The sequence below is a fragment of the Pongo abelii genome, chromosome 10, assembly GCF_028885655.2.
Source record: "Pongo abelii isolate AG06213 chromosome 10, NHGRI_mPonAbe1-v2.0_pri, whole genome shotgun sequence".
NCBI classification, from domain to species: Eukaryota; Metazoa; Chordata; class Mammalia; order Primates; family Hominidae; genus Pongo; species Pongo abelii.
The window spans coordinates 116160987-116173728 of NC_071995.2; the positions used below are offsets into that span (position 1 = coordinate 116160987).

Consider the following 12742-nt stretch of genomic DNA (forward strand, 5'->3'; position numbering starts at 1 on the left):
CTCGGCTCACTGCAGCCTCTGCCTCCCAAGTTCAAGCGATTCTCCTGCCTCAGCCTCTTGGGTAGCTGGGATTACAGGCGTGAGCCACCACACCTGGCTCATTTTTGTACTTTTAATAGAGACAGGGTTTCACCATGTTGGCCAGGCTGGTCTCGAAATCCTGACCTCAAGTGATCCGCCCACCTCGGCCTCCCAAAGTGCTAGGATTACAGGTGTGGGCCACCGCACCCGGCCTATTTATTTTTGATTTCTTGTCTCTGATATGATTCTCCAAGGGCAGCGGTTCACCATGGAATTCCCAGGGCAGATTACAGTATCAGGGGCAGAATGGATGCTCAGTAAACATTCATTCCATGAAAGGCAGTGAGAAGCCCCCTGGTTACCCAACATTTTTGGTGGGAAGGCAGGCTTATCCTGTGGATCTTCCTCAGAATAAAGGGCCGGGTACCCACCTGGCAAGATGGCAGGGACACAGACGGGGAGAGGGTACAAAGTGAGAGTAATCCCCGGGGAGGGTGGATGGGGAGCTGCTTACGTTCAAGTAGGCAAGATAAGAATAAAAGGTGGAGATTCAGGTTGAAGGCTAAGTTACTGGGCTTAGTTCCTTAACTGAAATATGCCCCAGCAGAGGGATTCCAAGCTCTGAGATACATCAAGTGCAGTCTGGGAGGAGTGCTTCTGACTTAGACAATCCTGGAATCAATACTGCCATTGGTCATGCTGAGGTCAGTTCTAATGGAGAGTTCTAACTAGTGTGAGTCCTCTAAACAAAAACCGAGTCAGTCAGTCATCATCCCTGCCGCAGAGAAAGCCACGAGGGGACAGAATCCTTCCTTCCTTCCCTCCCTCCCCCTTCCTTCCCTCCCTCCCTCCTTCCTTCCCTCCCTCCCTCCTTCCTTCCCTCCCTCCCTCCTTCCTTCCCTCCCTCCTTCCTTCTCTCCCTCTCTCCTTCCTTCCCTCCTTCTCTCCTTCCTTCCTTCCTTCCCTCCCTCCCTTTCTCTCTTCTTCCTTCCCTCCCTCTCTCCTCCCTTCCCCTTTTCCTTCCTTCCCTTTTTCCTTCCTTCCCTCCCTCCTTCCTTCTTTTCCCTTCCTTCTTTCTCTCCTTCCTTCCCTCTCTCCTTCCTTCCCTCCCTCTTTCCTTCCTTCCTTTCCTCCCTCCTTTCCCTTCCTCTTTCCTTTCTTCCTTCCCTCCTTCCTTTCCTCCCTCCTTCTTTCCTTCCTTCTGTCCCTCCTCCCCTCCCTCGTTCGTTCTCTCTTCTTTCCCTTCCTCCTTCCTTCCCTCCTCCCTTTCCTCACTCCTGCTTTCCCTCCATCATTCCTTTCCTTCCTTTCTCCCTTCCCTCCTTCCTTCCTTCCCTCCCTCCTTCCTTCCCTCTCTTCTTTCCTTCCTTCCCTGTCCCTCCTCCCCTCCCTCCCTGCTTCCCTCTTTTCTTCTTTCCCTCTCTCCTTCCTTTCTTTCTTCCTACCCTCTCTCATTCCTTTCCTCCCTCCCTTCTTCCCTCCCTCCTTCCGTCCCTGCTTCCTTTCTTCCTTCCTTCCCTCCTTCTTTCCTTTCATCTCTCCTTCCCTCTTTCCTCCCTTCCCTCCCCACTTCCTTCCCTCCTTCCTTCCCTCTCTCCTTCCTTTCTTCCTTCCTTCCCTCCTTCCCTCCCTTCCTCCTTCCTTCTCTCCTTCCTTGCTTCCTTCCTTCCCTCCTTCCCTCCCTTCCTCCTTCCTTCCCTCTCTCCTTCCTTTCTTCCTTCCTTCCCTCCTTCCCTCCCTTCCTCCTTCCTTCCTTCTCTCCTTCCTTTCTTCCTTCCTTCCCTCCCTTCCTCCTTCCTTCCTTCCCTCCTTCCTTCCCTCTCTCCTTCCTTTCTTCCTTCCTTCCCTCTCTTCCTCCTTCCTTCCTTCTTCCTTTCTTCCTTCCTTCCCTCCTTCTCTCCCTTCCTCCTTCCTTCCTTCTCTCCTTCCTTGCTTCCCTCCTTACTCCCTCCCTCCCTCCTTCTTTCATGTGTTCCTCCTTGCCTCCCACCCTCCCTTCTCTAAGGCCTACCCTGGGGTCAAGCTTGGAACTAAATGATGGGGATTCAGAGAGGAATGGAATGTGGTGCTTACATGGTGAGACCATGGGTGGGAACCAGCCTTGGATGAAGGATGGAATTTTTCATCCCATCCTTCACCCTCTCTCCATCTGTGCCCCTGCCGTGTTGTCAGGTGGGTACCCAGCCTTTTATTCTGAGGAAGAACCATGGGATAAGCCTGCCCACCCACCAAGGTTGCAGTGAAGAAGAAAGGGCATGAGGACCACACAGCAAATGAAGCGGCCCTTCCATAAATGGGGGAGTCCCTCCTGTTGCTTGAATGAAGCTAGGTCTTGGGCATCTCAATGTCGGGCATCCCTCAGGGTGACCTGCATTCGCTACAACAGGCCAGGGGCACTTTCTTTAGTAGATGGCACCCAAGGCCTCAGTTTCCCTTTCAGACTTTGAGAAAATATTCCAGTGTCCTCAAAAATGTGACGGCTAGAAGCCAAGTGCACTGTGGCCAACAGTGCAATCTAGAAAGTCAGTAGAGGCCAAGAGTATGAATTTGGGGTCAAGTCCTGGCTTTGCTACTTGCTAGCTGTGTGATCTGGGACAAGTGACCATACCTCTCTGAACCCTGATTTCCCCATCAGGAAAACAAAGTTCTATGCAGAGAAAACGAATTAATTCACATAGAGACTATAGCATGGAGCCAGACTCACTTCTAGTGCTCCATAGAGATTGACCAGCCTAATAATTATAAAACTTAGGCTTGCCACAGAAGGAGCTTTCTTCTCTGCCTCCGACAACTGAGCTGATTCTCTGGGGTTGAAATTGACTTCTGTTCCTCTAGCCACATTCTCTTGCCTAGCGTCCCTTTAATCTTTTATTTTATTTTATTTTATTTTGAGACAGAGTCTGGCTCTGTCACTCGGGCTGGAGTGCAGTAGGGCGATCTCGACTCACTGCAACCTCTGCCTCCCAAGTTCAAGCGATTCTCCTGCCTCAGCCTCCCAAGTAGTTGGGACTACAGGCACGCACCACCACGTCTGGCTAATTTTTTTTTTTTTTTATTTTTAGTAGAGATGGGGTTTCGCCATGTTGGCCAGGCTGACCTCAAGTGATCCACCTGCCTCAGCCTTCCAAGATGTGGGAGTACAGGCGTAAGCAACCACACCTGGCCTGTCTCTTTAGTTCTAGACACTCACTATGAGGCTTCTAGGTAGAACCAGGAGAGCATCCTGTGGCCGGTGCTGTGTGACCCTGGGAAAGTTGTTTACCTCTCTGAGCCTCGCCCTCATCTATGAAAGTAGGCTGAAACCACACATCCTATTTATGGGGCAGAATTCAGACACTCTCGGAAGAGGCTGACAACTATTGTGAAGAGACTTTGTCAGTAACCAAGTGCTCTACAGGTGGGAGGGGTTATCAGCGCAGGGTGAGGCTGACCTGCTGGTCCAGATGGACACTGGATCGGGGACCTTGGCCTCTTTGGAACCCTCCTTCAGGGCAGCAAGCTGAGTAACCTGGATATTCTCTTACATGCAGCATTTTAAAGTGACCGCTCCAGCCAGGCACGGTGGCTCACGCCTGTAATCCCAGCAGTTTGGGAGGCTGAGGCAGGCGGATAATTTGAGGCCAGGAGTTTGAGACCAGCCTGGGCAACATGATGAAACCCTGTTTCTACAAAAAATATAAAAAATTGGCTGGGCATGGTCCCAGTCACTTGGGGAGCTGAGGTGGGAGGATCACTTGAGACCAGGAGGTAGAGATTGCAGTGAGCCATGCAATCATGGTGCCACTGCACTCCAGCCTGGGACACAGAGCAAGACTCTGTCTCTAAATAAATAAATAAAGTGACTGCTCCCAAGTACAGAAGGTGCTGAAACTTTGGGATTCACTACCTCCCTTCCTCAAACCCCCTCGTATTGCTGCCACTGCCTACTGGAGCCACCTTCCTCCTGGGATGAAGGGATAAGACTGTCTTTAGAGTAAACATCACTTCTCCCAAATAAGTGCCACCATCCCGAAACTATAGGGACGCCCTATGGGAGAATGGAAGAGATGTGGCAGGAGATTAAGCCTGTTTCCAAGAGGAAAGAAAGAAAGAAAACGGGGACAACAGAGCAGGAGAGACAAGGCACTGCTGAGAAGCAGTGACGGCTCCCACCTCAGCTTGGCTCCCCGACTGGCACGTGTGCCTTGGATCTGGGGCTCTGGGACTGGTGGGCTTCATTGTCACCCAAGCCAGTGGGTTTTCTTGGGCCAGTGACTTCACCCAGCATCCAGGTTGCCAGTGCTGATGCCCACCCCGACATGCAGCCTGGATGGAGAGGTCACTGGGAGGATGAGCATTTTCCAGGTAGCCATGTGCTCTAAGTGGCTTGAATCAAGCCAGGACTGCCCGTCACAAGAGTGACCCAGAAGAACATTCTAGCTCTGGGATTCCAATTCCTGACTTGGGACACCGATGCCTAAAGAGGTCCTTATTTCAGCCCCCAGGAGGCCATTTGGTAATTTGTGGAGGTAGTTTTGGTTGTTACAAGGATGGAGGTGGGGGTGCTCCTGGCATTGTAGTAGGAGGGAGGTGGCATTAGGGGTGGTGGCCATCCTGCAACACCAGGAACATGAAGGAAGAGAGTCTTGCATGCCACACGATCTCTGGGACTTCACACATATAAAAGGCAAGCTTATATTCCTGGGCTGAGATCCCAACTCTCTCTTGTATAAATACGTTTTTAAAACAGACTGAATTTTCTGTGCAGTAAATCCATTGGGTAAATTAAGGAAAGAATGATTTACCCACTGTTTTATCAGGAGTCATTCACCATTTTGGAAAATTGCATCACCAAGGCGACGCTGCTCGTGGCATTTGAGTTGCCAAAACAACATACCTGTGTCAGTCTCTGCTTCTGACGCTGTTGTGTTTGCTGCGATTCTATGCTTAGGCGCAAACATCTGATCATTCCAGTGCAGTCATGTCTGAGCACTGATATGTTAAATTACAGGCTTTTGAAATTATAAGTTACTTTTATGAGGTCCCCTTCATTTTATAGTTAATGGCATTATATTAGATTTTAAAAATATGAAGTGCGAGTAGGTTATATGATCCATGAATTAGCATCCAGTTAGTAAAGACATTTAAAAATATGTGTTAGGAAATGGGTGTGCTGGCCGGGCATGGTGGCTCACTCCTGTAATCCCAGCACTTTGGGAGGCCAAGATGGGCGGATCACCTGAGGTCAGGAGTTCAAGACCAGCCTGGCCAACATGGCGAAATGCTGTCTCTACTAAAAATACAAAAATTAGCCAGGCCTGGTGGCGCACGCCTGTAATCCCAGCTACTCGGGAGGCTGAGGCAGGAGAATTGCTTGAACCTGGAAGGCGGAGGTTGTAGTGAGCCGAGATCATACCACTGCACTCCAGCATGGGCGACAAAGCGAGACTCTTGTCTCAAAAAAAAAAAAAAAAAAAGAAATGGGGGTGCTTTGAGTCCAAGCCATTGAGCAAGGCGGACACACACTATTATTAAATATCACTCATCCTTAGAACTGCTCACCTAAGTGGGTTTCACAGAGCCCTGTACTTGCTCTAAGGCACCTTCTCTAGACCTTGTCTCTCCTCTGAAGCAGGTTTTTTGGCTGCTTTCAGGCAAACCACCTCATCATGGTCACAGTTGAGATGGGTGACTAGTGGGAGGGCCGCAAGGGATGAGGGAAGCTGAGAGCTTGGATGCAGCCTCCTGAGTTGGGAAAAAAAAGTCTGCAGGGGCAGGACTCCATGGCAGGCCGGTTTGTCCCTCCCTCTTCCTTGGGGAAACAAAGGCAGGAGATTGCTTCCTGAGATGGCGTTTGGAGAGGAGCCCCTTGGTGCTTGGTGACACGAGGGCTCCCATGAAGTCCTCCACATCACACCCAAGCCTAGAGTTCCGCACCAATCCTCGTGTCCCAGACTGTCAGCTGGGGGAGAGGATCAAACAAACTCCCTGGAGGGGAAGGACCCAGCTCCCAGTTCTGGAAGAGAGGGTGCACTGGGATCCTCTGGGGGACGTCTCCACATCGCATACAGAGATTCAGACTCCTGGGGTTCTGGGGGTGTGGCTGAAATAGAGTCCCTCAGAACTCTGATACTCACTTCTCCATGCGCACCTGATGCCCAGTTGAGTTGCAATCAAGTGCATGGACATTAGATACGGCAGGGATTCAGCTGCCCATGGGAAGGGGACTCTGCTTATATAAAGTAAGACAGAGCTCCCATTCCACACTGGTGCTGCTCTTCTCAGGAGAGGGAGCACTGAGGGACAGGGAGGGTGGTAGAGGATTGGGAGACAGAGGTAGTGCTTGGGGGCAGCCTTTCGGGAGGGATACTTCCCAAAGCCTCCTGGCAAACAAGGCCAACGCCTTCCATTCTGGATCCTACAGCTGCCTTAGGATTTAACTCCATGGCATAAGCTTGACTGCTGGGAGACACAGCAAGGCCTCAAGATGCCACCTCCACTGGATGTGCTGCTGGAGGGACCCACAGGCAGTGGCAGCTCCCTGAGGCCCGGGTTCCAGCCTGGGAGGCCTCCTGTGCTAGTTTGTGGGTGAACCAGGCTTCAAATCTCTCCCAGCCAGCAGAATCTTGAAGACTAATCCTGGCTACCCACTCTGGAAATGGACATCCAATGCCACAGAGTTCCCCATGCATGCATCTACCTCACTGAGACGTCACACCATGCCATGTATATCTGGACCAAGACTCTTGGTCTTCCTCCTCCAGGGGATGAGGACCAAAGGTGCAGGGAGGACTCCAGGCTGTCCCCAGGGAATGTACAGAGGAAAAAAGGAGTAGGTTGGAGGGAAGTGGCTTAAAGGGAGGCCAGTGACCCTGGTTTCCCCTCTGCCCAGGGACTTGTGATGGAGCCCCTGTCTTACTCCTTGGGGGACTCTTGGGTCTCACTGGAATTGGCCCCATTTTTGTCCAGGTGTGAGAAGTTAGGAAAACTCTGATGCACTGGCAGGCTGAGGTGGGCTGCAACAGACTGAGGGGCCACCAAAGGGCAGTTTGGGAGGAAGGTGCATGCCATGCAGTGCCTCAAACATGTTAAGCACACTCCTACCTGAGGACTCTGCACAGGATCTTCTCTCTACCTGGAGTGCCCCTCCCCTCTCCCACCCCCTAGAAAGCTGCCAGACTCCCTCTCTCCCTTGCTCCAGGCATTTAATCAATTAGTTATAAGACGGAGTCTCACTCTGTGGTCCAGGCTGGAGTGCAGTGGTGCGATCTCGGCTCACTGCAACCTCCGTCTCCCGGGTTCAAGCGATTCTCCTGGCTCAGCCTCCCAAGTAGCTGGGATTACAGGCACCCACCATCACGCCTGGCTAATTTTGTATTTTTAATAGAGATGGGGTTTCACCATGTTGGCAGGTTGGTCTCGAACTCCTGACCTCAGGTGATCCGCTCGCCTCAGCCTCCCAAAGTGCTGGGATTATAGGCGTGAGCCACCTTGCCTGGCTGTATTTAAATATTGCCTTCCTAGTGAGACCTGCCCTAGCCTCCCTATTTAAAAGTTCTCAATATTTCTGATCCCATCCTTCCCTGCTTTTTTTTTTTCTTTTTTTTGAGACGCAGTCTCGCTCTCACTCTGTTGCCCAGGCTGAAGTGTAGTGGCGCAATCTCGGCTCACTGCAACCTCTGCCTCCCGGGTCCAAGTGATTCTCCTGCCTCAGCCGCCTGAGTAGCTGCGACTACAGGCATGTGCCGTCACGCCCGGCTAATCCCTTTCCTGCTTTCTTTATCTCCTTTACATATATCCCTAACAGATGGTCATGCATCGCTTAACGACGGGGACACATTCTGTGAAATGCATCATTAGGCAATTCAGTCATTGTGGGAACGTCATAGAGTGCACTTACGCAAACCTGGATGGGAGAGCCTACTCCACACCTAGGCTATACGGTGTAGCCTATTGCCTCCAGGCTACAAACCTGTACAGCATGTGACTGTATGGAATGCTGCAGGCAACTGTAACACAATTGTAAGGATCTGTGTATCCAAACATATCTAAACATGGAAAAGGTACAGTAACAATACAGTTTTATAATCTAATGGGATCCCTGATACATAAGCGGCCCTTTGATGACTGAGACATCATTATGCACCTGTAGCGCATGACCTCATTATATAGTTTATATATTTATCTTATTTATCACCAGTCCTCCCCACTATACTATGAGCTCCCCAATGGCAGGGGATTTGTTGATTTCATTCATTGCTCTACCCTAGAGCGTAGGACAGTGCCTGACACACAGTAGGTCCTCAATGAACATTTGTTAAATGAGTGAATGCAGGGGCCTGGGGAGCTACCTTAATCCAGGCCCCCAGGTTGTAGGGGGCGGAATGTTCCTGAAGATCTCTAAGCGCTCTGAGGACACTTTGGGGTTCTTGGGGAAAGGGTTGGGAAGTCTTGGTCCGGATTTTTTGGTGGCCCCAGACTGAGCCTCCCTCTGGGTATACCTAGACCCACCCTGGCAGCATTAGGGGCTGTAGCATCAGTGCCAGACCTAAGATGCAAATGGAAGGGGGACAGAGAAACTTTTTTCTGTTTAATCTCCTGACCCATTATTCTCTGACTGCCTGGCCCAGCTGCTGATTTCTCCCCACAGAAGGAGCTAGCATCACCCACTCTGTTGCCAGCTCTCCTCCTGCAGAGAATTGAAAACACTAATCTGGCAAACACAGAGGGCTGGTACCCAGTTCTTTAAGTTCTAGTCCCAGCTCCCACATAATCCCAGCAAGACTGCGGTTTTTAGGAACCAGGGCCAATTCTAGACTTTGATTCCCTTCTCCTCCTTTAGAATTTTACGCATCCTGGACTGGCTGCAATGAGGAGAAAGCTGATTTAAGCTAAGGGTTCCCCAGGGCTCAGCTCTTCCCTCCTGTCTTCCAAGGGTTTTTGCAGAGCCACACACCCCGGGGTGCCATGTACACACGCCTCCCACTTGCTAGGCAACCTCAGGAAGGGCAGCCTCCACTCCGAGCCTCCGTCTTCTCACTTGTGAAACATAGATTGCAAAAATGCAAGTAAGTTTCCTGGAGGATTATAGGGGATAAAGATGAGAAGACACACCGTCTGCTACCGTGATGATTAATTCGCTCTGGGTTTTGTAACAAGAGAAGCATCCTAGAAGCTATGCCCTCGGGCCTCTTGTGAATGTAATTTTACGTGAAGATCAAGGGGGCCGTCAAGTGGTCATGCAAAAACAGGTGTCTGAGACAGCCCAGGTTGGCTTCTGGGCTATGAGGCTGAGTCTCAGTAGACGCACATGCACACACACAAGCATGCATACACACACACACACACACACACACACACACACACACTCCTGTGGAGCTTACCTGTCCACCTGGATTCCCATATCTTTCATCTCTGCCTTGGCAGGTGCCCCTCCCTTTACCCCTCTGCTCCCACTGGTGAGAAGGCTCAGCACAGGCTCTATCTCCTTGAGCAGTTCATTGTTCTCCCCTCTGCCTTGGAGGCCGACTCTGGTTGCTTTCTTCGCAGGGTCCTGGCCTGGGGGCCTGGGGGCCAGGCCGTTGGCATGGGGGAGCGAGCCAGCTTCCTGCCCATCATCGTAGGCATGCTGAGGCCCATTCCCGGGAGCCGAGGCCCCATCCACTGCCAGGGGCTGTTCTTTGCCAGCCAATGGCTGGTGGGACAGATCCACGGCTTTGGTGGGGGGACCCAGGGGCTGTGTCACCCGGATGGTCTTGGGGGTCCCGTCACCTGTAAAGGTGGTCTCCAGGTGCGTGGTGAAACCTTCAGGGCCCCTCAGAATGAGGACCACGTGGGTCTCGGAGGCAATGCCTCTGAGTACCTCCAGGGCGCTATCATAGCTCAGGTCCACCAAGGGCCGGCCGTTGACCGCAAGAATGATGTCTCCAGCCTGGATGAGGCCACTCTGCTCCGCGGCACCCCCACGAATCAGGTCAGAGATGATCACGGGCGGCTTACTGACCCGCTCCTTCACCAGGAATCCCAGGCCCCCAACTTTGCGCTTGAAGAGACGAACAGAAATGACATTGGGCTGGATTTGCTGAACACCGAACATGTGATCCTCCATGGTAACTAGCTTCCGAGGGGTCCTGTCTGAAGACCTCACAATGCTATCAGGCCAAGATGATTTCACCAGGAGGAGCCAGGCTTCAGGCTACACCGAGAGCAGGAGCCGGGGTGACAGGTGCTGACAAGGCTTCAGCCCTCTCTGTCTTTGACGTCAGCTCAGCGTCACCCACTCATGGCTGGTGGCCCGTCGGTGGCATGATTTCCTGTGTCCGCCTCTCTCCTTATTCTCTAAGGAAGTGATGGTTGACCAGGCAGACGTCAAGAGAGGCGGTGGGACGTGTCCCTAAGGTCAGGCAGAAAGGGGAGGAGACGCGTCTGGTGGCTGTGTCTAGAAGCGACGCATGATAGATGTGAACTATTCTCTGGGTATCTTCATTGCCAGCCTGTTAGATGCGGATCAGATGTGAGGCGTCATGAGCTGAAGAGGAAGAACAGGAAGGGGATGAAAAGAATTTTAAAAAAGAGACTGAAGTAGAGTGCCCGACACCACCTTGAAAACTGAGATAGAAAATGCAGCCAATTGACAAAGTCTAGCCACAAGACACTCCAGAATTTCAAGCCAACCTAGAAACAAAATCCTTCTTCCTGGAGGGGCCACCTTTCAAGGTTAGCTGCAAATTACCTAGTTTCACTTCCATGATCAAAGCCCTCTGGGACGAAAGGGTCTCCCTGGGCAAACATGGACAGTCAGCCCCAGAAATCAAGTGACGAGAATCAAAAGACCTCTCTTATCTCTTTCCCACCACGAAAAGTCATCAGTCCAACTTGTCACGCATCCTAGTTGCTCTCTGTGTCTTGTATACATTTTCCATCCATAGCTCGGGGGCTCAGCTGGCACAGATTTTTGGGCTCTCTGTTCCAGCCACTCCCAAAGCCCAGTGGAACGGGAATGACACTGCCTTCCATGGACCCAACGATGACGAATGTCAGTTGGCCTTCATAACCATTTTTGTAATTATTAGCTTGTTCCATGTTCAAAAGGATAGGCTTAGTCACACTACAAACATAAATACTAAGAAGATGGGTCCACATGAAATTGTGGAAGACGCTTGTGCTCCACAGACAGCAGAAACTCTGATGGAGAAACCTTAGGAAGAGTAGATTTTATACCCGCTAAGGGAAACATAGGAACATTGTAGGCACTCAATGAATATTCGTTGACTGAAGGAGGAAAAACCCCAAAGACTAAACATGGCAGACACTTTTTGAGCACATTTGCTCTTAACACATATTTGTTATTTCTCCTTTGATCCTCACGATAACCCCTCAATAGAAGAGGAAAGGGAAGCTTGGGAAGGTTCAGTAACTTGTCCAAGGTCACACAGAGAATAATGGCAGGGGGAGGATTTGACCTTGAGCCTGAGCTTTTAAACTTATACTCTAGCTCTTTTAAATTTATATTCTAGTATGGGTATGGTGGCTCACACCTGTAATCCCAGCACTTTGGGAGGCTGAGGTGGGAGGATCGCATTAGCCCAGGAGTTCGAGACCAGCCTGGGCAACATAGCAAGACCCTTTCTCTATTTATTTAAAAAAAAAAAATCAGGCCGGGCACAGTGCCTCACACCTATAATCCCAGCACTTTGGGAGGCCAAGGCGGGCAGATCACCTGAGGTCAGGAGTTCGAGACCAGCCTGGCCAACATGGTGAAACTCCGTCTCTACTAAAAATACAAAAATTAGCCGGGCATGGTGGCGGGTGCCTGTAATCCCAGCTACTCGGGAGGCTGAGGCACAAGAATCGCTTGAACCAAGGAGGCGGAGGTTGCAGTGAGCTGAGATTACACCATTGCACTCCAGCCTGGGCAACAGAGTGAAACTCTGTCTCCCCCGCCCTCCCAAAAATCAAATTTATATTCTAGTTATTTTCTTAACTCCTAACTTTCTCCCTGAAATGCTGGCATCTTCCAAGTCACTGACTCCCTCGGGCTCAAAGAAATGGGGTCTGGTTGGGGTACTAAAGGCCAACAGGGGGCCCAGCTGGAGATGCTGTGGCCCAGGTGAGGGGCAAGCACCTGTAGCATGTGCCCACGGGGCCATGTACATGCACAGTGTTGCACATCTGGGGTGGGGCAGGTGATCTGTGGGTGTGGGTAGGGTGGGAAGTAGCCGCCCATCCCTACTCATAATTATTAGTTTGTTCCAAGTTCAAAAAGATAGGTTTGGTCACACTACAAACATCAATACCAGCAAGATGGGTAGGGAACATCAGAGAACCCTTCCATCTCTTTCCCTACTCCCCACTCAAGTGCTACTTCCATCTCTGTCCCAAAGCCCCTTCCTGCCAGCATCCTCACCATGCTTCAGCACCAGGAGGGAGCCCCCATCTGCCATGACTAACAAACTGACACTCACTTCCTCGTTTCCCTTTTAGCGACTTCCCAGGGTCACCCCAGGGCTGAGGCAGCTGACAAGCTCCTGCTGCCTCTGAGAGCAGGAGGTGGGTGCAGAGACCCCTCCCAGAAGGAGGTGCCACCTTCTGGATCCCCTCAATGGGGGGTGTGTGTGGGGGTAATTAGCAAGTTCAGCCTCCCCTTTGCAGCCTGCATTATGTAACTCTGTCAGCCCCTCTGTGTGGGTGAGGAAATAATGAAACCCTGGGCTCAGCCCGGGCTGCGTTCTCCATCTGGCGT

At 51.3% G+C, this 12742-nt stretch overlaps 1 protein-coding gene across 1 annotated transcript in view; it reads right to left on the reverse strand.

The window, feature by feature from the left end:
* Positions 1 to 12742, reverse strand: part of NOS1 (nitric oxide synthase 1) — a 207583-nt gene that overhangs the window by 107875 nt on the left and 86966 nt on the right. The window contains exon 3 of the mRNA XM_054527663.2: positions 9384 to 10528. Coding sequence (XP_054383638.1) covers positions 9384 to 10108 — 725 coding nt within the window. The 5' untranslated portion in view covers positions 10109 to 10528. The remainder of the gene's footprint in view (positions 1 to 9383; positions 10529 to 12742) is intronic.